A 23,642-nucleotide genomic window follows, 5' to 3' on the forward strand; every position below is an offset into this window, starting at 1 on the left:
AGCGTCCTCTCATGGAGTTATACACCGAGTAGACCTCCTTTTCCACAACATGCGACCCCTCAAGCAGGAGCACTGCAGGGACACAGAAATGGGTTTGAATCAGCCCTCAATACGGGATTCCCTACCACCAGACTGCCTCAAGGCCCCGTTGCCGTGTCTGCGTATAGGACCCGAATCAACCGAGCCCAAAATAGGGGCTTGTGAAGCTCGTATCGGGACTCTACGACGGCCGTGAACAAGCCTTTCACAAGGGAGGCAAAAACAAGATGCGATGTTGGGTTCCTGTGCGACTCTAGCCTCGAGAAACGCAAACTCCATACAGCGCGTCGCATAAAGACAAGCTCTTCGTCTTTGACGCATTTCAGTCCTCATCTTGCCCCCATTATTCCATGGTGCCGTCTTTTGCGGCAAGCCGTCACGTTCTTAGTCCGCCTTTTCTACCTACATGTAAGATGAACCTACGCATTCACGCCTCACGCACCGATAAACTATTAGATTTCAAAACACCACTCATATATTCCAAAGTGTATACAGCAATGTCCGGAACAAAGCGCCGTGTCAGACGGTGCGTGTACGTAAAAGGAACCATTACCCGCATAAAGAGGGATGCACAGCCTAGAGAGCCAGCGCAGCCACGAGAATAGCAGTGCCAAGAACCAGCCAGGGGTTTCGCGAGCTTGAGGCAGCGCCAGCGACAGGGGCGCCCGTCTGTGTGCCGGTAGGGCCGACGGCGCTGGTGTTGGCGGGAATGGAGGTCTCGAGGGTGACGCCCGTCAGGATGCTTCCCGTCGAAGCCGGGACGGACGTCTCTCGGGTGGCGCCGGTCGGGATGCCCTCGGTGGAAGCTGGGACAGAGGTTTCGCGCGTGGCGCCCGTCAAGATGGTCTCGGAGGTCTCGCGGGTGACTCCGGTCAGGACACTCTCGGTAGAGCGCGCGACGCCGGTCAAGATGCCGTCTGTCGAGAGGACGGCTCCCGCCGGGACGCCCTCCGTGTCGGAAGCATCTGCGGCCTGGGCGACGGCGACGGCGGCAGCAGTCAGGACGGCATACACGGTGCTGGCGGTGCGCATCCTGGGCAGAGTAGTTGGGGCCGATGAGCGAGCGTGGGTGTAACGAGGGGCCTTTTGCGGAACGCAAAACGTTTTCAGGACAGAGATTGTTAAAGTACGCTGTTGGTTCCTGTAGATGCGCGGGTTCGTCGGGCAAGGGCGTGATGTGACCGTTTTACTTATACTTGGCATCTACATGCTACGCCCAACTCGTGCGTTTACGTGTTTGCGGCTTGTCGCGGAATCAATGCGCGCGTCAGCTTCTCGTAATACTGGTGGGTGTTGTATGTGACGTGACACTGAGGACGGGCTGGATTTCTCGTGATGGGATATATTTCTTGACGGAGCCACGAGAGCATAGCTCCGCCACAATCGGTCTTTTGCAAGACCGAGAGATCTGGCACTCGGCGTCGGTGCTAGGAAATAATGGCTTGTTCTTCTCATCTTGTGGATATTTTTGCCGAGGGTGCAACGGCTTTGGTCGTGCAAGTCAAGCGCCGAGTATCAGGCGGCTAGCACATCGGCGACGTCTAGGAGGGGGATATTTCTACATGATCAGAGTTAGCTTGGCATGCAGGCCAAAATATCAGTGCGCTCGTGAAGCTGTGAGACAGTCTAGATGTCGTATCAAGGACGGGTTGGTTATCCGAGTTGTTCGGGCCACAATGGCTTTTTTTCACTATGCGTGATGCAAAGGCTTGACGGGCAACGGCAGGAAATCGCCAAGCAGTGACTTGGCCTTGTGCTTGCTCGAGTCTACAAGTGGTGTGCTGGTAGATGAGCCCAAATGTACCTATTATTTAGCTGCGATTGTTGGCCACGTTTTGTTTCTCGGGCTGGCAAATAAACGAAGAAACACGAAGGCTCACATGCGGCTCGTATTCTGTAAATAAAGTGCACAACCAGCTCTCCTGGTAGACATGGCCCAAAGACCGCACGCCCGAAGCCTCCATGTAACCCTCGGGATCTGTGTAGACATGGGTGTTCAACACTCGGTAATAGCGTGAACTTTGACGCAGCAAGTCCCCGTCTCTCTGTTCTAGTTGGTTGCGCGTCTATACTGCGAGTCTATATGCGCGACTTGTAAGTTATGTAGTCTATCAAAACGCCATGCCTGCCATTCGAGAGGAAGAAGGAAGAAAACAAAAAAAGTAAACCCCACGTCCACAAAGCATCCATCGTACTTAAGCCGACAACATCTACGCAGAGGCATACACAGGCTTGGTCTCGCCATCACTCAGACTCCTCGCGTCCTTTGCCGCAGCCCCCTTCTTCCTGCGCATGCACCAGCACCCCTTGAGGCCGCCGCCGACGTCAAACAGCTCCTTGGCGCAGATGCCAGGGTGGAACAGGTTCAAGGCCAGCACGGCAGCGACAATGAGGACGCCCTCGAAGCCGACAAACATGCCCTGGTCGGCCATGACGGGCCCCGTCCAGCCCTCGCTCAGCTCGGCGACGCGAAAGGCGCTCCGCCACAGGATGAGCAGCGAGGCAAGCGACAGCGCGCCGAGGAAGAGCTTGAACCGCAGCGTGCGCCGCATCCGCACGAGCGCGGCGTCCCGGCACAGCGCAGACGCGCCCTGCGCCCGGTAGCGGCGGTACGTGCCGACGGCAAAGTCGGACGCGGCCGTGATGAAGCCCAGCATCGTCGCCACCTGGAAGGCCAGCCCGGCAATCATGATGTCGGACCCGAGGTCGGCAGAGTCGTGGTTGTGCGCGGCCGTCGCGGCCATGGCGCCGCCCACGGCTTGCAGCACGAGCGAGACGACGTCGCAGGGGATGAACTGTGAAAGAGTTTACGCCGTGTCAGCAGAATGGAAATGAGACCCCCCCTCCCCCCTTCCTTTCCAACTCACGATGCGCGTGTAGTACTCGGGCGGCAGCCTCGAGTTCTCGGGCCCAAAGGCGCTCACGATCCTCCTCAGGCACAGGTAGCAGCCGGCCGCCATAAAGGCCGGCCCGATCGTGAGGCAGCATATCTGGATCATGAAGCCGTTCTCGTCCCACGGGTTGTGCCAGCTGAGGACCCGGCCCAGGTACCCCAGCACCTCGCAGACGAGGCCGAGCATCAGCGCCACGTTGAAGGCCACGCCGCGCCGCGTGACCACCAGGATGAGCGTGAAGGCCGCGAGCGACGCCCCGAATATGCCCAGGAACGCGGCGTTCGGCCCAAGGTCGACCCGGTACTCGTAGAAGCCGGGCACGTCATTGCAGAGCGGGCTCTTAGGATTGTCCCGGCAGAAGATTTGGGCCTTTTCGAGGTCGCTGCGGCCGGACATGTTGTGCTGCTGTTGCTCGTGGGTGTTTTTGTTTTCCAAAGTTGTCACTTGGAATCTCCGAGTCGGTTTTGGAAAATGCTGATGATGGAAAAAAGGAATGGTGACTAGATCAACACCAAAACCCGAGCTGGAGCTCCAAAGAGCGTGGACGGTGAGAACAACACCACCACCCCTTATAAACAGGGCCAAGCTTATAGATAAGCTACACCAGGGCTGACGACATCCGACACCAGGTATTTCATCACAAACATTGGGTCCCAAAAAGGTGTCAACCGCGGCTCCACTGTGACAACGAGTGAGGCTATGCCCGTCAGCAGGGAGAAACAGACGCTCGGGGCCAACAACAGCAGAGTCCGGCCACTGAAACTTCACTAACCATTCCTCATTGTGGGTTTTGGTCAAGGCTGGTTCGTGACGTTTGTGTTCACCGGGTGTCTCGGGTGCAGGATGGGATGTAGTGGATCGCCGCTTGCCGGGTTGAACAGTTTCTGGGTTTTGGCGAGCCCGGACCGGGCAATGACATGTCAGTACGCAGCAGTCTTGGACTCGATCACGTCTGACGTACATGCGGCCGATGTCATCCCATCCCACGGCTCGCAAATGCCCCGGTGAGAAAGCCACGGGAGCAAAGCACACAGGCATGTCGCGAGTTCTTTTTGCGAAACCTCCATTTAAACAAGGTTGGGGCCTAGTCCAAGCCGTAAGCCGGGAGCCATACCCATCCAATCCAGGAACACATCTGTGACGCCGAGTTCCCACTCGGTGTTTGCGGCTGAAGAGGAGATACGTGACCGCGTGTGCGACAGGGCCGCGTTGGAAACTGTCAGCGTGATCCTGGTTTCAAGCACACGCGGGTCGACTATCAGGCAGCAGGGTTGCGGGCTGGACAGGGTTCAAGAGTTCTGATATGTATCCCATGTTACGGAGTAGATAATTTGACAGGCCGTGAGGGCTTGAATTGGTTTGCCTATGATAGCAGTACTTGGATACTCTGGCCGTGCTAACATTCCACAATCTAGAGATGCCATTTGAAAAGCTTTTTAATACAAAACACGTGCTGGACCCTATATGTGGTATTGCATCATGCCCAATGACATCCACATTTGTCGGAAAGTCGTTGGTATAGATGCCCAACATGGCCTAACCGAGTCCCAAGCTTCCAAATCAATCGACCTGCCATTGCCCAGGGCTGACATTTAGGGACCGAAGGCTTGAGCACTGTTCCGGAAACTCAATGATTATCCCTGTGTAGACCAGCAACGTCTCCCTCACAACAAACCATACTCCGGTGCCACCTCCATCACGGAAACCGCTCGGTACTGGGAACTGGCTAGTCTAGTTCTTTGCGGTTAGTGTGTCGTTTTTAGACGAACAATAACGACCCTGGAAACTTGGCCAAGTACTCATAGTGCTACGACGCCGTTGCTTACAGATGCGCTTGCCTAGTAGCTTCTCTACTGGTCAACATTTGCTTCTAAATTGCTAATTCCGCTAAACGCTATATATACATCACTCCACAAGTTTCCCCCATTAATGACTACCTAGGTAGTTCTGATGGGGATGAAGTACCTAGGTAGTTTCTTGGAATCCAATAGTCGGTAGAATGTACATGGCCGACCGCAAAACGCACCGCAACTGGACAATAGTCCCAGGAAAACAGGTCACTATTTGAGAAGAGCTAGGAACTGAGAATGGTCAGCTCGGGTAGACGAGCAATGGTCGGGTCTTCTGCTCTCTCAAAATTTCGTGTTGGTTGTGTTGGTCAAGGTAACCTGTTGACTCTACATGCGGGGGCAACTACTGCATGTCAACTTTCAACTCACCAACTTCAGTCCAGCCGCCAACACAGGAATCGCGCAGCTTCAGCAGTCCAAAAGTCAGCATCTACACTCCGTAGCCAGACGCCTTCGACCCTATCCTTCCTCGGAGGGCCAAGAGCAGCAGCCCATGTCGCCAAGTCTCCAGCAAGTATCCGCCGTGAACCTCGGCTCCGACGACATTATACGTGTCACACAATCCATAGAAGAGACTTTGATTGTGTCGTCGTTGCAGCAGATCCCGGGCAACATGACCATGCCCGTTTGACCTTTTTTAACAACCTGGGTGCATCAGGCAGCGCGGGCCTCGGCCGCCTTCAACGTCTCCCCTTGGAGCTCCTTTCATCCGTCTGCCTTTTGCTCGACGTCCAGTCTGCCTTCAACTTCAGCCAGGCAAATCGAAGCGCTCGGCAGACCATTGCCAGCATTCCTCAATATCGTCGACTCCGCGAGCACGCCCTCGGGTGCATATGGGCACTGTTTCGCACAGGCCTTGCGCCTCGCATCAGCACATCCACCCTGCTCTCAACTCTTTCGACCGAGCGCTGTGTAATTTGCGGCTCGTTTGGCGGCTTTGTTTTCCTCCCCACCTCGGAACGCTGTTGCTTCTATTGCATCGAGTCGGCTCCGGCTCTCCGAACCGTGTCTCTGCATTCACTGTGCAAGGCGTCTGGTATGCCAGCTGCGCAGCTCGAGAAGTCTATTCCGGTGTTGCGCTCCGTCCCCGGAACGTATTCGTCGGCAATGACGCGGAGAAGCAGGCGTACTTATCTCGCATCTGCATATCACACCCTCGAGGTGCTTCCAAGAGACGAAAATGAAGATCCGCGAACCACCCTGGGTGGGCTACCTGACTCCCAGGTTTTGAGGTGTATGGCGTCAACACGGTTGCCATACGCGAGCCCATCCACTGGCGAGTCGCAGCTGGGGAGGTCCTGCAAGGGCCGTCAGATTGCCCTGGAGGCCGACATGTGTGAAGAGAACTTCTCGCGTCGAGAACGCCTGTATTCACCACTTTTGGGACTGCCAAGAGGCAAAGGAGCTTTGGCTTTCCAGCGAGGGAGGCACAGCTGTGGTTGAAGAGCCGGGACGGACGAGGCGAGGGGGGTCAGGTAGGGGATAAGAGCGATTGCTGGCTTCGTTTACGTCTCACAGTGGCCCGGGCTGCCGTTACGCGTACAAGTTCGACTTCAGTTTGCATCAAGGTGGCGCAAGAGACTTGAATTTGCGAATGCAAAGATTCTCCATTGTAACAATGGGCTATGAACCTGGAAGTTACTAGCCGAGGCGCCGCCCAGTGCAAGGGGTGAAGGAGACACGACGCCCCAAACAGGTCGACTGCCTGCCGCTGGAAAGAGTCCGGCATCGAGCATCCCCCCCGCTGCGAGGAGGTTCTCGGCCGCCTCCATCGGCGGGGACTGCTCCGCGGGGACACCAACCGGTGCAACTTCATCGTCGGTGAGGGCTGCACACGGATGGTTGACTTTGAGAGGTGCGAGGAGATGCAGGAGCGGCGTCTTTCTTCTGAACTGCAAGACGACAGCGGCCGCGGTGCTGGATTTCTCACGGACAGTGAAGGTGAGGAGGGATAATAAGACTGGGTAGTCGTAGACCGTAGAGCTGGTCGAAATAGGGGCTCACTATCGTCTCTTAATCCCGTCTTCTGCCCTGTCGAATAAGCGGCTCCTTTATACTGAGCCTAGGGGAGTAGCGGATTGGAATAAGACGAGATGGTATATTGCCTACAGGACATGTGGCTCCTCCCCGCGTTGGCTCCAGACACACACTTATGATGGCAAGTAATAAGTCACCAGGAGCAAGGAACAGGAGTCAGAGGCTATACATTTCAGATACAAGGCACAGCATTTCAGCTTCTAGCTGCTCCACAATCCATCAATCCTAACCCTAACCCTCTATAATGATCAGTTTTGTCAAGTCGTGGTAGCGTGACGGTCGCCTTGTATCAAGACGACTGCAGTTTCCTTCAACTACGGCACCACCCTGTCTCCGTTTTTATTCGTGTTAATCCCAGGCTTTATTCACGGCGAGCACCGGCCGGGATAGTTGTCAGCTCCGGCCGGTGACCCACCTCACCGTTCGGCCATGGGCCCAACGGAAACACACCTTCGCCGAGAATGGTCTGATATTGCTTTATTGTACATAAAAATTGTTGCAAGATTGTCTAGTCATATTTTTTTCCGTGTCTCCCACCCCCGTAATCAATGGCGTGGAGCTCAGCCACAGTAATCACGTCGTATTACGCAACGTAAGCTACACCACCCATTGTAGGAATACGCCGATTTTAGATCCACAGTTTAAAACCATGCCATGTATGTACTTGCAGTCTTGCTATTTACATCCATGTAGACACCATCAGAGTGTATTTACTTTCCTCTGCTGCCCTTCTCTTGATCCCACGTGTACTTGATTGGATATGACTCATTTTGTCTTGTCCAGCGGTCCGATGTCTTGCCAAGGATTGGCGCCCTTGGTCCCCCCTCTCTTGACACCTACCCCCTTTAGCTTGTCAGTCACTTCGCAAACACGATCAGCGCCGCCAACAATACGGTTCCTTGACGCAGTCTCAGTCAACTCTGAGGCCTCTCGGGCGACATGCTGAGGCGGTTGTCCACTCGGCCCCTCGCTTCCGGCAGCCGTTGTCGATGCTTCGCTTTCGCTTCCCCGATGCAAGAAAGGAAACGCTGACCCCATCAGGCTTTCATTTCTCACCATGTAGTACCGATCGTATTCCTCTGCCGTGTGTTGCGCGTCCGTAAAGCTGTCTAAAGCGTCAAATACGTGCTGGAAAACCTGAGAATCGACGTCTCTGGCCCACAAGAAGTCTAGATGCTCGTAGTGTGGAATCTCGGTGGCGACGGTCTGCGGAGGGAGTTCTCGCAGCATCGTCTTGATGTCCACAAGAGAATCACTGCCTCCGTAGACCAGCACAACAGGCGTGCGAATATTCCGAGTCGGATATTTGGCTACCTTTGAGTACTTTCTCGACGTGGCGACATTCATCGGCTGGTGGACGTCGTCGTCGTACATCTGGAAACATTTGTTGCGGATTACCTGAAACCAGTGCACCACACTCTTCGTGCTGGTGAAGGAGTAGAGATGTGGGTATGCTGCTAGTTTCTGGCTGGCCGAGATGTTCTTCGTCTTCCAGTTGAACAGGAACCCCAGCCCTCTATCAATGAGATGGCAGAAAATGGGTGGGTACAACAACGTCTCCCACATTGTGGCAGAGCTCAAGATGGACCGCCTACCAAACATCAGGTAGAGTACCGAGGGCGAGGCCTTGACCAAGGCATCTACTATACCATTGGACAGGCCGGCGGGTGCCATGGCAGGCGCCAGAGCAATGAACACGTTGACTTTGTGATTTAGAAAGGGATGAATGGCCAGAGTGGCGAATGCCTGGGCAGTGCCTTGCGAAAAACCAACATACGAGAGGCTCGTCTGTTCCGTGGTTTCCAGGATGTAAGATATGGTATCGGGGATATCGTGAAATGCAAACTCATCCATAGAAAAGTCCCAAAATTTTACTGTCGTCGGCGAGGCATGGATTGACTTCTTTGAATACTTGTTTCCACGGTTGTTTCCAAGCTAATGCGGTTAGACGGTAGACACCGGTGACATCTAGATATAGGAGGCTTACCCAAACATCGAATCCACGCTCGACCAGCTCGAAAGGTAGACATCTCCGCTCGTCTGTCAGACACACCCAAACTTCCGAGTTCATGAGAAGCCCGTGGTGTAGATAGACTACTCGCTTCTTGGTGCTCCCAAGTCCGCAATTGACCTTTTGTCCCTCCTCTCCCCGACGCCATTGTAATCTGTGGATTCCTAGCAAGTAGCCATCTTTCGTTTGCGCTATATGTTCCTCGGCCTCATATCCCCAGATACGGCAAAGTTCGACAAAATCGGGCGCATCGCGGACAGACGTGGATATTGCTGAAAGATTGAGCTTGCGTCGCCGAGCCGAATCTTCTGTATAGACTTACTCTTTTTCTTTCTCTCTGCTTTTTTATGTTCTTCGGTCGTAAATCTATTAAACAGACGTCGCGAAACGAGGTAGAAAAACGAAACCACGAAGGAGGCTAAGACACATGAGTAAGCGTCGCAACACAACTGCAGGAGGGAGGGCTTTATGTACGGAGGGCCAGTGTAAACACCCGAATTACAGCTTCGAGGCCTACAAAAACGAACGACCCAACAAGGGCAATATACTCGTAGCTAGAGGAGACGCACGGATTAGCACAATTGATGTCGGAATCCGCCGAGGTGAGGGCAGCCATCGGAGGGTCACTCACGGATGCAACCTCCCAAGAAATGGAACAGGCATTATTGCGAGACAATATTACAAAGTATAAAAGAAGCACAAAGGAATGACACAGCTACCATGTCGCGTGAAGGGTGCAGGAGATCCGATATTCAAGCTTAAGCAAAATAGTTTCTGGGGAAGTGGACCTCAAATTGGCCTGAATGCGCAAAGTGAATGGTGATGTCACATGCGACAGCCACGATCTGCAAGTGGTCAGCTGGAACAAAAGAACCCCACCAAATGGCTACCCTATATGCGCTTTGGTGCCTTGAATGCGCATCCCATTCTATGCTTTGACGGGTCAGGGAGAGTTTATTAGAGGTTGATTGGGTGCTTACAGTGGGCGTAATTGGATACGCTTCGGTTTCTTGAATTGCTCGGTCAGGATGTGGTGTAGTTGCGTTGGGTGAGCTTGTGAGCAGCGCAACTTCAAACTAGTATCATGGTCGAATCGTTAAGGATATTGAACTCCAATAACATCCAAGGTCAGGGCGGCAAGTACACAAACAAACAACAATGTACTTGCCCTTATGCTATCCGATTACAACATCAATCCAAAGCAACTATGGCAATGATGCAGAACGACATTGGAGGGATTTTCGTGGTGGTGATGAGCGATGTGGCCAAAATTATGAATGCAGAGTACCCGATGCACCGTATGAGACAAGGTGGACGGCTGAAGTCTTGTTGCAGTGATGATTTTGTCCGGACCGGGCCGCCCTCGGGTCCAATCAGCTGCTTTGCACTCCGAGATTCGAACCATCTTCTCTAGAGCTTCCGTCCCAACTGCTACCCAACAATTCTCCCAAACAATAAATTCAAAATGCCGAGTTCATGTCAAGAGCTGCGTAAGCCAAACACACACCTGCGTCTGCATCGCATCACCCAATGCGCAAACTAACCGAGGACCTCCAGGCGACGCGCTCGCGCAGTGCCTCCAAGAATCAGAATGCGTCATGATCCAACGCAACAAGGCATCCGACTGCCTCCGCGAACCGCTCGCCAGCACGCTCCCCACGAAATGTCAACAGCTCAAAAAGGGCTACGGCGACTGCAAGCGCGGCATGGTTGACATGCGCAAGCGATTCCGCGGAAACATGCCCGTCACGTACAAGACGATGGAGGGCGCGGAGACCGGCAAGGGATACCAGTTGTACGCTGGCAAGCCGGCGTTTGCGGGCGGCGTCAAGGAGACGAGTGGCAACGAGCCGATCCCTCAGGATTGGAGGGACGTTGAGAACGAGAAGTATCGGGCAGAGCAGGCGCAGCTTCTCCAGCAGCAGCAGAATAAATGAGAGGGGAGACGAGACGGAGGCATTCACATTGCATGGAGATGGCGTTTAGGGCGTTTATGCGTTTTTTTTTGTCGAGGACGTACAGATGGTGTCTTGTGCAGAGTCTTGGACACACACTGCCTGGGACAGAATGGATAGATTACAAGAACATGTATATTAGGATGTACTATATGCCAATTCTCAGCCCTTTGCCATACAAAAAGAAACGTCATATGAACAAACTACCCTCGGGAGTTGCACCAGTCTCTGAGAAAATTTCTCGGCCAACTCATCTCCAACAACAGATGCCACTTTTTCAGCCAGCAACATTATATCCCACATACAATAAACACACAACATCCATACAACAGCACAGATATCAACTATCAATTCACTTTCACAAAAGCCATGGTGCATAACCTTCTTCAACGGATTGTGCTCCATCGGTCATCAATAACTTATCTCGGGAAAGCTTCCGTAGCTCAGTTGGTTAGAGCTTCGTACTAATAAGCGTTAGTGATGCGGAGGCCGCAGGTTCAAGCCCTGCCGGGAGCAAAATCGTTCCACGATGCTTTCAAAGAGATGGTTTTTTTATTTTTTTTTATTTTCAATATTCACTTTTCCCTCCGAGATACTACCCTTGGTGGGTGGGTACGTATTAAAAACGCCAATTTTTCAAACTCTAATTTTTGCACGTCTATGTTTCCAGATACAGAATAATGCGAACTGTGCGTGGCACTTTGCGTCTGTTGTTAACATTAAAAATGTAGGGTAGTATTGCCGCAGAAAATGGACGGTAAAGGGTCCTGGATTCGACGAATCACATCAACGTGCCCGCCTCCATTCGGAATGACTGATTGGCAGATTCCCTAGAGAAAAGTTACATGTGCAAGCTAAACGTGACGAGATAAGCTTCCAGCCCTGAATGTAATGTCGGGCTGGTATTATTATGCAGATCAGTCAAACTTGCCCTTTTTTTTTTTTTTTTTTGGGCAGCACCGCCCAAGCACAACAGTGAATCAACTGCTGGCATAAACTCTTTGCCTGGCGTCAGATTAGCCCCCTGCCCAGACATTCTACTTGGGGTGGGGTGACCAGCACTGGGTGAGCTGCTTCGTAGGCTTTGAGTGGACGGAGCCTGTGAAACGAGCTCACATCTGTCTTGGCGCCTGATTTTCACCCTTGATGCCTATTTTCCAACGAAACATTTTTCCTTCCCTTATTACTCCGTACCAAAGAGCAGTATACTACTTGTTGGAAAATCCTGCCGCGTTTCAACTCCCCATCTTTCCTTCACATTTATGCTGGCCAGCCTCCGCGGCAGATGGATACAAGCGCGGCCAACTTCATGTTATGACGCCGCGTTACCATCTCGACCGACGATTTGAAAGTCTCTGAAGAGTTGGAACGGACCATCCCCCGCATAACACAGCAATCATGACAGTCTCCCGGCACAGATGCGTCCCCTTTGTGGCCGTGGCCATTGCCAACGTGGCGATATTCATAGTCGCGTTTCTCTACATCACGCAGTACTGGGAACTTGAAGGGCTGGCCGCCGTCTCGAATAGTAAAAACCGCCAACCCAACCCCCCGGGCCTCACGCTCACGGCCAGCGTGCCCAAGCAGTATGTCCCCACGGTCAAAAACGGCCGCCGTCTCCTCGTCATCGGCGACATCCACGGCATGAACACGGAGCTGGGGAACCTCCTCGACCTGGCCAAGTACGACGCGGCAACCGACCACGTCATCACCCTGGGAGACATGGTCAACAAGGGCCCGGACTCGCGGGGCGTGTTATCGCGCCTCATGTCCATGAACGCCAGCGCCGTGCGAGGCAACCACGAAGACCGCCTCCTGCTGGCGCTGCGGGAGCACAGCGCACAGGCGGCACCCGCCGCCGAACAAGACGACACCGCGCACGCCTCCCGGAAGCGCAACAGGAAGATTCTCAAGGTCGCCAAGACCCTGCTCCCAGAGCAAATCACCTGGCTCGCGGGCCTGCCCGTCATTCTCAAATCCCCGGCTCTGCGCTTGTACTTTGTCCACGGCGGCCTCGTGCCAGGCGTCAAGCTGGACAAGCAGGACCCCTGGGCGGTCATGAACATGCGCACACTGAGATACTCTCAAGAAGAACTTCGGCGTCATGACGACCATTCTAGCGCGCAGGCCGAGCTCGATGACGACGACGACGACGACGAGGGCAGCGAGGTCACGCCGGCGCAAAAAGTCGTCGCCATACCCATCGACGACCACTCCGGCGAGAGATGGGACAAGGCATGGAACAAGTACCAGCGGAAATTTGTCAAGAAGGGCCACCGCCAGACTGTCATGTACGGCCACGACGCGAAAAGGGGCTTTATCGAGGGCAAGTACACCGTTGGTCTGGACTCGGGGTGTGCGGCGGGCGGTCACTTGACGGGCTTGATTGTCAAGGCCAAGGGCCATGGCGGAATTTCGTACGAAAAGATCCAAGTCCCGTGCAAAGCGGCCCGGAGACGCAAAGAGACGTAAGGGGGTTTTAATGCCCTTGCGTGGTGATGGCGAGGATGAGACCGCACGTTGGAGTTTGATACCCTACTTGATACCAATTTCATTACATTAGAGCATCGTTAGACCACGTTATGATGGAAATTATTGCATCAAAAATCATCATTTGGAACCCGTTCTACGACAGTCCAAGCGTGAGGTTTATGTAAACAAAGGAAGTAACTAGGTGCTCCACAACACTAATCACAGCATGCCTAACTGCGAATATCGCGGCTGCCAACATACACATCCCACGAAACAGTCGACAGCAATGATGGCCAACATCACTTGCAACACCAACAAATGACAGTATTTAGTATATTATTCCTCAATCTGCCTGCAAGACGACAATCTCACAAAGCCAAAACGCCTCCCAAAGCATGACGTCCTTTTTTTTTTTTTCAACATTTGTATCTGTTTCCCATCTCTCACGCGCATGCGCACGTATTCATCATCATTAATTTGTTTTTCCGGCAAATTCTTTCAACCATGGTAAATAAAAGCTTATTCAAGCTTCTGCTTAAGGATATTCTTGAGGGTAACGGCGTCAGCGGCAAACTTGCTGATGCCCTCGCGTAGCTTCTCAACAGCCATCTGTTCCTCGTTGAAGTCGAATCGGAAGAGAGCCTCGTCCTTGATGTACGACTTGCGCTCGATGTTGGCAGAGGCGGCCTGCGAGGCGTCGAGTTTCTTGGGGACGGCCTCGGAGCTGTTCATGAGCTCCTCGAGGAGGTTGGGCTGCGAGGAAGGGGTTAGCAAAGCGAAACGAATCGAAAGAGGGTATTCCGGTGCCCAGAGGAAGGGTCAAAACGTACGGAGATGGTGAGGTAGTCGCAGCCAGCGAGCTCAGTAATCTCACCAATGTTACGGAACGAGGCGCCCATGACAATGGTCTTGTAGCCAAACTTCTTGTAGTACTGGTAGATGCTCTTGACGGAGGCGACGCCAGGGTCCTCCTCCTTGGCATACTCCCTCTTGTTGTGGGCCTTGAACCAGTCGAGGATGCGGCCGACGAAGGGGGAGATGAGGTAGGCGTTGGCCTCGGCGGCGCCGATGGCCTGCGGCAGCGAGAACATGAGCGTCAGGTTGCAGTTGATGCCGTGGTCGCGCTGGAGGATCTCGGCGGCCTTGATGCCCTCCCATGTGGAGGCGACCTTGATGAGGACACGGTCCTTGGAGATGCCCTGCTCCTTGTAGAGCTGGTGGGGAAGGTGAGAGAGTAAGCATGCTTGCAGTATTGATGAGACAAGGAAAGAAAAATAATAATGACAAAACATACGTCAATGATGTGCAGGGCCTTTTCGACAGAGGCCTTGGTGTCAAAGGAGAAGCGGGCGTCCACCTCGGTAGAGACCTTGCCGGGGACAATCTTGAGAATCTCCTTGCCAAACTCGACGAGGAGGCGGTCCAGGGCGTGGTCGACCTGCGAGTCGATGTCGCCACCCTTCTTCTTGCCGTACTCGATGGCCACGTCCATCAACTTGGCGTACTCGGCCTTCTTGGAGGCAGCCAAGATGAGCGAAGGGTTGGTGGTGGCATCCTGGGGCTTGTACTTGGCGATGGCTGTTACGAAACGAGTTAGTTTGTTTGCAATTTGAGCAAGGGAGACAGCCGGTGTATGCTTTTCTTCTCCTTCTTCTGCCGAACGAAAAGGGGGAAAAGAAGAATCACATAACCAGCACAGTCGGCCGAGAAATGAGTTACGAACAGGCAAAGTCGCCTACACAAGAAAACTGTTAGCCTAAGCGTTTCAAGAAATACCACGGAGGTGTCGGCTCGTGCGGGAACGTACCAGAATCAGACACGACGACCTAATGAAAACGAAAAGAAAAGAAAAAGTCAGCCTTGTCAATCCTTGACAGATCAAAGTCTTCAGCAAGATTTGAAAGACGTGCTGCAACCCGTTATTTGGAAAAGCACGCATTCATTCTCCCCCAGCAGGCATTCGCAGGCAGAGCTTCCGCCGTCGGGGAAAGCTCCTCATTGCGTCGCAGAAGGAGGGGCAAACCATGGTGGGGGTGGTTTTTCCCAGACTTACGGTGCCAGTAGCCTTGAGCTGATCGAGAGAGTTGGACATGTTGGGCTATTGCGTAAAAACGTGGGATGTGTGCAATGCAAGTAGTTTTTCTTTTTCACTGCTAAAGAAAAAATGGAAAAGAGACGAGAAGAAGGTTTCAAAGACGAGTTTGAAATGTAAAGTGGGACGCTGAGACTTTTTGTAGCAAGAGGATGGCGAAAAGTCGGGAGCAACGATGATATAATGGGTGGATAACGCTGGGCCATCCGTCGCCGCCGTTCGGACCCTGCAACCCGCCAACAGCCAACGTTGAAAGCATGGCACCAACTTGGGTTGGATGGCAGTATGGAGCACTTGAGACCATCTGGACGAATGGCATTGGGCCATTGATGGACGAGATTGGCTCTCTGCGAATTGAAAGCGTGGCCCTTGGTTCGGCTTGCACCCCTCCATCCGGCAATGGCGGCTGGGGACTCCGGCGGCTGGGGGACTCCGGCGGCCCCCTCAACAGTGGCCACAGTGCCAACAGTGCCAGCAGCTCTCTAGTTTCCTAGGCAGTTGGTGACAAACGTGCTGCTTAACCATCAGGTCATCTCTTTGTCAGCCCCCGTCCATGTCCCAGCCATGTCCCACCAGTTTCACCGTAGTCTCCATGCCCGGACTACTGTGCTCCGGCCCGCCTTTTTCGGCTCCACCGACGACCGAGTCGCATCGTCGACAACCGGCCGGAGCACAACCAATCACAAAACCAATCACCTAGGTACTTGATGGTCAACAGCAGTTAACTACTTGGCACGTAATGACACTTTGTCCTTGCGCACATGACGGCTCAGCCGAGCCTCTCACTCTCTACTGCAGCCTCACACCCGGAGATTAACTGGACTTGGCTCGATGTCATTTGGGCTACTGTCAACTCTTAAAACACTGGATACTTGAGTGGAATAATTTCTCATTTCATTTTCTATTTTTGATCAAACGCACCTGCGTGCTTTGTTGACCTTTGCCAACGACGTACCTCTACCTACCAAGTACACCATGACCGTAGAAAGTCTTCCTACAAGGACATCATATTTGTACTCGCCGTCATTTCACCATTTATACACTTGCAGACCGGCGAATGCAACTCAATAGCCGTCCACAAATAACAACGTCTTCATTTTTTGATTCAAGAACGCTAGCTAACATCTTGGAATACATACCCCTCTATGCCTGATGACTTTTGTATTCGTTATATCATGCCTTCCCAATTCATCGTCCGCGCACGCTATCCGTAGACAGTTCCACCCGCCCCGTCATCCATCTAATCCTCAGTAATGTCACCATACTCCCACATGCCCAGACGATCTTGTTTGGCCTGGCTCTCAACCTCTTTGAGGTGCTTCAGGTACGACTCAAATGCCTTGCTTCGCTCCCAAGCCTTCAGTTTCTTGGGAACCATGCCGTAACCGCTGGCAACAACCTCCTTATTGATCGAATCGTTCAAGCCAGGCAATTCATTGTTCGATTTGGGATCGTACAGCGTAACGTAGCTCACATTCTCCTTGCTGTCCACAAAGTCGAAGCTGCCCACCAGTCGCTTGCCCTCCGTCATCTCAGCAATGACGCTGATAGCTTCATTAAAGTAATCAGCACCAGTGGGCAGCTGGACAAAAGATAAAGAGGCATCAATGGCCTGAGCCTTGAGTTTCTGAACACCAAACTGGCCTTGATCAAGGGCTCGAAGATCGGACCAGGGAATCTTCTCGGTGTTTCCGTAGTCGACATATTGTACTTCAGCCACCTTGGCAGTGCGGTCGTTGGAGCGGACTCGAGCTCGGTACCACTGTCCGTCGGCGGAGAATTTGGCAGAAACAAAGTCCCCAGTCTTTGGGGCATCACCCAAGGGCTTCTTGTTCTTGGAGTCGAGGTGGAACTTCCTGAACTCATTCATCATCGTCTCCAGAGCCGCGGTTCCTTTGCCAATTTCCTGGATCTTGATCTTGCCGTTTCCATCAATATTGGTTATCATAACATCACGGTAGTCCGTAGGCTTCTTGTCTAGTGATACCTCTGACTCAGCAGGAGTCTCCTCGGTAGCCTCCTCTTCCTCATCAGCCTCCTCTTGTGAAGGGTCGTAGTCGTGCCACAGTCCCTTTCGAGCCTCTTTGGCCTTCTTCTCGGCGGCAAACAGCTCCGTCGAGTTTCCAGACTTCTCAGCAGAGTATGCATGAACAGAAGCTAGACCTTCTTCTACCAATACCTTGGCAAAGTTCTCGCGGTTGATGTAAAGAGCGCCAATGAACCCACCAACCTTGTCCATGTCATGAATGTCGACCTCGCAGTCTCGCTGGTTGCACCGTCGGTTTGCCAGGTCCAGGGCCTCCTTGCCAAATGGCTCGCCGCCTTCTCCATCAGCGCGTGGAGCCCGCGGAGCCCGGATGCCGCCAAGAACCATCGTAAGCTTCACATTCTCCCGGGGAATCAGGACCGTGAATCGGGAACCAGACTTGCAAAAATCAACAATCGCAGGAACCTTCTTCTGTCTTTGCAACGTGGCGAGCATAATCTTGGCCTTTTGAGCGTTCTCTGATAGATCTGTGTACTGTTTTGCCTTCTGAGGCTTGCCAGACCACATACCCTTCAGCTCTTCCTTGGCCTTCTCCTGAGCCGCCAGAAGCTCGTCGTAATTAGAGGCTCTGTCGGTATCGTCCTTTCTGTGGCGAATGACCGATGCCCACCCTGCCTCGACCAACATCAGGGCAATATTCTTGCCCTTCTCGGTGACTGTAGCCACCTCCTTGGCCTCGAAGCCCTCAGACGCGGGTTTCTTTCCATCAATGCTGATCTTTACATGCTTTCCAATCAATTTCTGTCGCAAAAACTCCTTGGCTTCTTCTCTGAATGGGCTCTCGCTAGCCTCGTTGGTTCGAGGCCCACGAATGCTACTGAAGCTAATTCTCTTCTCCACTCCGGCCTTGTTCTTCACAATAATCGTATCTGCTCCAACGATTTTGCTAACCGTCATCTCCTGGTTGTCGCCAACTGCTTTTGCGACGTGGTGCTTGTGGAGTCGTAGCTTCTTCGACTGGGCCTGCTTTTCGGCAGACCGAAGCGCAGCCATCTTCTCGCCCAGCATGGTGGAGTGGAAGTCGTTGCATCGAGCCAGACCGTCCTGCAGCAAGAACTCGGCAATGTTGCCGCGAGGGTGAATGATGTTGGCAACCAGCTGCCCTTGAGGGCTGGCACCGACAATCTCAACCTTGACCTGTCTCTGCAACAGGCGAGATTCAACGAATTGCCTAGCCTCGTTTCCGAATTCTTCAGCCGGCTGGGCGGTACCAGTGGATGGGACTGTTCTCTCCGTAGCAGGCGTACGGATACCAGCGATGAGGGTCATGGGCTGCACATGCTTCTTCTCTGAGAGCAAGAGTCTCACAAGGAGTCGGTCGCCGCTGAGTACCCGTTCAACTACACCGTCAACAGTCTTGCCTTTCCACTCCTTCATAAACTCAGGTCCACCAAGATCATTCTGGACCTCAATAACACCACCGGTGCCGGCCCAAAGACCCTTGCCCTCGGCCTTGGCCGCCGATTCATAACCACGGAGCTTTTCAAGACGCTCCAAGACCTCTTCGTTTTCTTCCTTGCGGCCAGCATCCTCACGGACCTTTAACCACCCAGCCTTGACCAGTTCGTCGGGCAACTCGCCACCATCCTTCAACTTGGCCGTGCCAAACTCTCGGCCAGAGTTAGGGATGGTGTATTGAATTGTGCACTGAATCGGCTTGCCGACAACCAAGTTACGAAGATATTCGCGGGATTGGAAAGCAAACGGCTCGTCTCCCTCTCGCCTCAGATGGGGGGCGGTGACATATGCGAGCGAGAAGTTTCGTTCGGCAGAGGGATTGTTAGGGCTTGTCAAGATCAGTGTGTCACCGCTCAACACACTCTTGACATTGCCGACGAATACCTTTGACATGATGTACCGAGGCGGGCGGAAGAAGACTGTTTCAAGGATTTGACGTTAGTAAATTGCTTCTGTGCAAGCTATCGTCTTTGAGCGGCGCTGCCAAGCTAAAAAGTGATCTGGATCTAAGCCCAAGATTCGAAGCAATGTTGGGCAGTGGGCACAGCAACACTCATGATCTTCTGACTCTTCGAAATTGAGCCATTGAGCAACGAGACAAGAATATTAGGAGTTTTAAAGAATAACCCGTGTTTTGCTGACACATGTCACTCGCATCGAGCAATGGTATCACGAGGCATAGCGTGTGCAACCCCGAAAGATGCAAGCACCTTCAAGGCGTACGCAAAGCAAGAATTGGTCTGAACAGAGCCTCGTGCAAGAGAAACATCAAATCAGAATACTTACCTAGGAGGATCGAGACAAAGGAAGATGGGGGATATTGGGTAGAATAGAGATGAACCAAGCTCTACTCAAACTTGAAGGAAGTCAGTTGAGGAGACAAAGGCGGTGTCTCGCGGTGCAACTCCGGTCGTGTGCCCTTGAGGCAAGGTGTCACGAATGTTCGGGTAACGGAGTCACTACTACTGGGTGGTGCCGGGGACCTTCCGTGGCGCTTGTTTTAGGTGCTTGAAGTGCTCGAAGTGCCTGGCCTGAGTTGGTTAATTAAGCGAGCACAGCCCGACCAAGCTGTGGTGACCGCCCGGCGCGGGGCAACAGATGAGGGGCTGTTGAGCTAAGGAACGAGTTGAAGCTCCTGCGGGTAACATTAAGACGTGGTCTTTTGCTGAGCTACGATATACTATGTTGACCTGGAACAGAATTGTTAATAGACCCTCTCGAGTGTCCCATAGCTTCCGATGTGGCGCGATGTTGTGTGGCAAGCTTAGGATACTGACTGTTTGTGTACGGGCCAGTGATGCAACGGCATCTACCCACTCTACCCCTCCTCAAGGCCAAAAACCGACAAATTGACAACGCTGTCAACAACATTTATGGAAGAGAAATGAATAGCTTCACGCTGTATTGAGCTCATCACGATGACGAGGGCACAGATAAATCACAACTGATCATATCAGGATTCAATTTTAAACTCCTAGACATATCAAATCTTACTATTTTGCCCCTTTTGGCATTATCCAATCTCTTGATACCCTACCATGCCCGGTATTTCCCCCAGCAGCGTGGTGCATGGGCTGAACTTACGAAGAAATGCCAATGACACCTTTGCAACTGTCAGCATACGCTTCTCACTATAGCAAGTCGGAGCGGGAATACGTACCGCAAGCAGGTCGTGGACCGGCGTTGCCAGTCTTGAGGGACTCCTCGTTGCCACCCTTGCCGAGATCGTCGGTACCAGCGTGGACGACGACAGTGCGCTGTAGCAATGTTAGTATGGAACACTTGGCAAGGACCTGTATCGCTTTAGATGTAGACGTACGCCAATGACGCTGTGAGGGCCGATGAGCTTGACCTGGGAATCCGTCACGGAGCCCTTGGCATTACCCTGGGCATCAGTCTCAATGTTGCCAAGGTCACCAACGTGTCGGGCCTCGTCGGCAGGAGCACCATGGGTCTTGCCGTGGGGGTTGACTGTTTAGGAGACGGATGAGTGAGGTCAGTGATGCAACTCTATCTGATACAGCAAGGCAGAGCAACGGCCAGTAGCGGCCGGCCACACCCAGGCGGATTAGGGTGTTGCTCCCAACACAGTACTCACAGTGAGGTCCAGCAGAAGTGCAGCCATTGGTGTTGTCGCCAAAGGTGTGAATGTGGAAACCACGCTTAGCATTGGGGTCGTTGCCGGTGATGTCCCAAGTGATGGAAGTGGGAGCAGACTCAGACTCCTGCTCGAAGGTGACGGTACCGCCAACCTTGGCGTCACCTCGGAGAACGGCAACTGCAATGCGGCATCAATCGTCAGCAGATGTATCCATTTGGAAGTGTCATTAGACAGTTGGACAGGGAAGGAGGGCCATCAAGGGACATTTGACACGCTGGGAATGGTAGGGCTGTTGCTCCATCAAGGTTGTTTTGCTTTGCTTGGGAGCCATTGTCCAACGAGGTTGCTTGGGAAAAAAACTCGCTCAAACAAGCGCGAGCAACTCGCCCCCTCCCCAGACGCAGCCAGTCCAGGCACAGCAGCATCTATAATAAGAGCAACGTGGGGGGACTACATCTGTGTGCCTGGCAGATGAGGTTGGTTGGGTGTCTTACCAGCTTTGACCATTTTGGCAGATTTGTTTACGTTTATGTCGGGGAGCTAGGTTCTGGATAGAAATGAAGAAGGAGGCTTGGTGATGTTGACGGAGAGGGTGCAAGCGGAGAGGGGCGGGAGGAGTTGAAACGGGACTTGGGGATCTGGGCATTGCACCTTACACATCACACATGGCCTTGACAGAATGGGAGCTTGTCCAGCAACGACAAGAGAGCCCAGAGCCCAGAGCCCTCTAACACCTCTCTTTTTTTTCGCCTCGGAACCAAGCTGGAGCAACCGCACTGGCTGTGGGTGCGGAGTTACGAGTTGGGAGCATGGAGCTGCATGTGGGGTTTATGCGTGCACAAAGCTCGATCGGAAGCTCTGATTTCACTAGAGCGCAGTTTAGCATGTGCACGGCGTCATAATTCGAGCTTCCTCAGTCGCTGGCCCCACTGTGCCTCTTCCGTCATTCTGGCGTCCGCTGACAAATAGGACCAAACATTAAGGCACATGCACGGATATGAAGATTGATAAATCACTTGCGTGATTTAACGCGCTACATCGTCCCCGTTATACATGACATAACATTTGAGCTTTCGAATCGAGGCTCTCTGGTGGCACATCAATACGGCATTCCACCAGCTTAACGAATTTTTCTCAGTGAGCTGTGACTCGGGTTCAAAACTACAGCGTGACTGGCCGTCAGCGATTGAAGAGATGGCGATGGTTATCATCCCCCTTTTGCTTGTTCAAAAATAGAATTCGGCCGCCCTACCCGCTACAAATGACTCATACCTGAGCTCGCCTTGCACGAGTCTTGACGCAAGCTCTTCTCCGCGACGGAGCTACGGAACAGTACTTACTATCGCTACAAACGATAATGTCTAACCAGTCGAAGGCAGCCATGGCCCATATGGCAGCTGCCACTATTCATTAAATAACCGTCTCCTCGGGCATAGAACGGGATTGGGTAGGATGTTTGTATCGTGACAGATGAGCCAAGATTCGGCTTCCCCACAATACATTCCGGCATCTCAATACAATCTTGCCGGCGGTTTTCGGAATTGGCAATGTTGTATAGTATTGACATGCCGCTATTAGTTATCCTTGACTGCAATGCTCCTGCCCTTAAGAGGGCCCGATATTACGGTCATCATGACGCCGCTCCGCCTTTTGCCTCGGCAGACAGTTGGCATTGAATTCCGAGAGTTCTACGGTCTCCCCGTGCCCCCTTTCCTGTTCGTCCATCGACGTGCGGAACAAATGTCAGGCCAATCCAAATGAGATCGGCTTTGTTATTAAAACGTTTGTCGAACGCATGAAGCCTCGCATCGGGATTATAAACCAACATGGACACATTGCTAGACCACATGATAAAGCAGCCCATACATGTTGTCAGGGCCGCACACATAGAGAGAGAGAGAGAGCCAAAAGGGGCACACTTGTAAGCTGAGTATTGGCGGATTCGACCGAGGGCCGCCATTTCTGGATCTTTTTGCTCGACAGCTCAGTGGGAAAACTCGATAATGCTCCGACACGTGCGCGTTTGCAGACCAGTGGTGGTGAGATCGTTCAACTGCCAGGCTTACACTTTCGCCATCCCTTGGCAGCTATGGAGTCGCATTGAACACTGGACTAACCCTGAATTGAAGCTATTTAGCTAGGTCAGTGGCTTCTTTTATATTTAAAAGCTAGATGTCTGCAGCCGCTATTTAGAATCTTATAACGTGACGAAAACATCGTTAATACAGCCAGCGTATAGTGCGAAAAGCTTCTTTAGAGTTCTTAACTCGTTCACAATTATAGTTTAATAACAGCCGGAAGCTCTTCGTTCTAGTGTATTTACCAGAATAAAGCCCGCCGGTCGTCTGAGAATGATCTTTCCAGCATCAGGATCAAGATGCCACTCGTATGACTCTGTGCAACCGTGGCCATACGAGTACAGCAGTTCCCTGCCAGAGACGTAGCGATGGTCCGACCCCGATGATCCTTCAGAAGGTGGGATCCAGGCACTCGCTGCCATATTAGATTGTGTCTGTCGTCAGCCAACTTGAATTGCCTCCTTAAGGACAAGCCTCAGGATAGCACACCCAGTTCAAACCCTGCTCTCACAAGTCAACCGCATCCTGACCGTGGAGGGATATGAGACACAGGACATGGATGGCATGAAGCGGCGAGAGTCATTGGGTACCGTGTGCCGTTTAAAGTG

General features: G+C 52.8%; 9 protein-coding genes across 10 annotated transcripts; 3 read left to right on the forward strand and 6 right to left on the reverse strand.

Annotated features, from left to right (window-relative positions):
- Nucleotides 1–92: 92 nt before the first annotated feature.
- J3458_019775 (uncharacterized protein) lies at nt 93–1,418 on the reverse strand. The gene has a single exon (XM_007813006.2). It carries the CDS (start codon nt 1,240–1,242, stop codon nt 616–618), a length of 627 nt encoding a protein of 208 aa, XP_007811197.2. The 5' UTR covers nt 1,243–1,418; the 3' UTR covers nt 93–615.
- A 266-nt stretch (nt 1,419–1,684) lies between these two features.
- J3458_019776 (uncharacterized protein) lies at nt 1,685–4,392 on the reverse strand. Its single transcript, XM_007813005.2, has 2 exons — nt 2,907–4,392; nt 1,685–2,834 (listed from the first exon to the last, which is right to left on the reverse strand). Exons 1-2 carry the CDS (start codon nt 3,969–3,971, stop codon nt 2,250–2,252), a joined length of 1,650 nt encoding a protein of 549 aa, XP_007811196.2. The 5' UTR covers nt 3,972–4,392; the 3' UTR covers nt 1,685–2,249.
- Nucleotides 4,393–4,947: 555 nt separating this feature from the next.
- On the forward strand, nt 4,948–5,571 carry J3458_019777 (uncharacterized protein). Its single transcript, XM_007813004.2, has one exon. The coding sequence runs from the start codon at nt 5,115–5,117 to the stop codon at nt 5,412–5,414; it is 300 nt and encodes a 99-aa protein (XP_007811195.2). The 5' UTR covers nt 4,948–5,114; the 3' UTR covers nt 5,415–5,571.
- Nucleotides 5,572–6,123: 552 nt separating this feature from the next.
- Nucleotides 6,124–9,608, reverse strand: J3458_019778 (uncharacterized protein). Of its 2 annotated transcripts, XM_066121685.1 has the most exons (5): nt 9,463–9,608; nt 9,306–9,385; nt 9,154–9,249; nt 8,808–9,103; nt 6,124–8,755 (listed from the first exon to the last, which is right to left on the reverse strand). In XM_066121685.1, the coding sequence occupies exons 1-5, from the start codon at nt 9,492–9,494 to the stop codon at nt 7,586–7,588; spliced, it is 1,674 nt and encodes a 557-aa protein (XP_065973302.1). In that variant the 5' UTR covers nt 9,495–9,608; the 3' UTR covers nt 6,124–7,585. The 2 variants fall into 2 exon arrangements, with proteins under 2 accessions (XP_065973302.1, XP_065973303.1); XM_066121686.1 differs by having other exon boundaries at nt 8,808–9,385.
- Nucleotides 9,609–10,259: 651 nt separating this feature from the next.
- Nucleotides 10,260–11,371, forward strand: J3458_019779 (uncharacterized protein). Its single transcript, XM_007813002.2, has 2 exons — nt 10,260–10,321; nt 10,389–11,371. The coding sequence occupies exons 1-2, from the start codon at nt 10,297–10,299 to the stop codon at nt 10,766–10,768; spliced, it is 405 nt and encodes a 134-aa protein (XP_007811193.1). The 5' UTR covers nt 10,260–10,296; the 3' UTR covers nt 10,769–11,371.
- Nucleotides 11,372–11,750: 379 nt separating this feature from the next.
- Nucleotides 11,751–13,406, forward strand: J3458_019781 (uncharacterized protein). The gene has a single exon (XM_007813001.2). The coding sequence runs from the start codon at nt 12,185–12,187 to the stop codon at nt 13,256–13,258; it is 1,074 nt and encodes a 357-aa protein (XP_007811192.1). The 5' UTR covers nt 11,751–12,184; the 3' UTR covers nt 13,259–13,406.
- Nucleotides 13,407–13,777: 371 nt separating this feature from the next.
- TAL1_3 (sedoheptulose-7-phosphate:D-glyceraldehyde-3- phosphate transaldolase) lies at nt 13,778–15,350 on the reverse strand (the record flags this gene model as incomplete). Its single annotated transcript, XM_007813000.1, has 5 exons — nt 13,778–14,011; nt 14,089–14,472; nt 14,553–14,836; nt 15,066–15,084; nt 15,312–15,350. The coding sequence occupies 5 exons, from the start codon at nt 15,348–15,350 to the stop codon at nt 13,778–13,780; spliced, it is 960 nt and encodes a 319-aa protein (XP_007811191.1).
- A 1,075-nt stretch (nt 15,351–16,425) lies between these two features.
- Nucleotides 16,426–19,844, reverse strand: J3458_019783 (uncharacterized protein). Its single transcript, XM_007812999.2, has 2 exons — nt 19,642–19,844; nt 16,426–19,274 (listed from the first exon to the last, which is right to left on the reverse strand). Exon 2 carries the CDS (start codon nt 19,246–19,248, stop codon nt 16,591–16,593), a length of 2,658 nt encoding a protein of 885 aa, XP_007811190.1. The 5' UTR covers nt 19,249–19,274; nt 19,642–19,844; the 3' UTR covers nt 16,426–16,590.
- Nucleotides 19,845–20,030: 186 nt separating this feature from the next.
- Nucleotides 20,031–21,742, reverse strand: sod1_2 (SOD-1 superoxide dismutase (Cu-Zn)). The gene is made up of 5 exons (XM_007812998.2): nt 21,451–21,742; nt 20,954–21,133; nt 20,675–20,826; nt 20,516–20,612; nt 20,031–20,458 (listed from the first exon to the last, which is right to left on the reverse strand). The coding sequence occupies exons 1-5, from the start codon at nt 21,461–21,463 to the stop codon at nt 20,436–20,438; spliced, it is 465 nt and encodes a 154-aa protein (XP_007811189.1). The 5' UTR covers nt 21,464–21,742; the 3' UTR covers nt 20,031–20,435.
- Between the last annotated feature and the right edge of the window lie 1,900 nt (nt 21,743–23,642).

The sequence above is a fragment of the Metarhizium acridum genome, assembly GCF_019434415.1.
Source record: "Metarhizium acridum strain ARSEF 324 chromosome Unknown scaffold_568, whole genome shotgun sequence".
Lineage (NCBI taxonomy): Eukaryota > Fungi > Ascomycota > Sordariomycetes > Hypocreales > Clavicipitaceae > Metarhizium > Metarhizium acridum.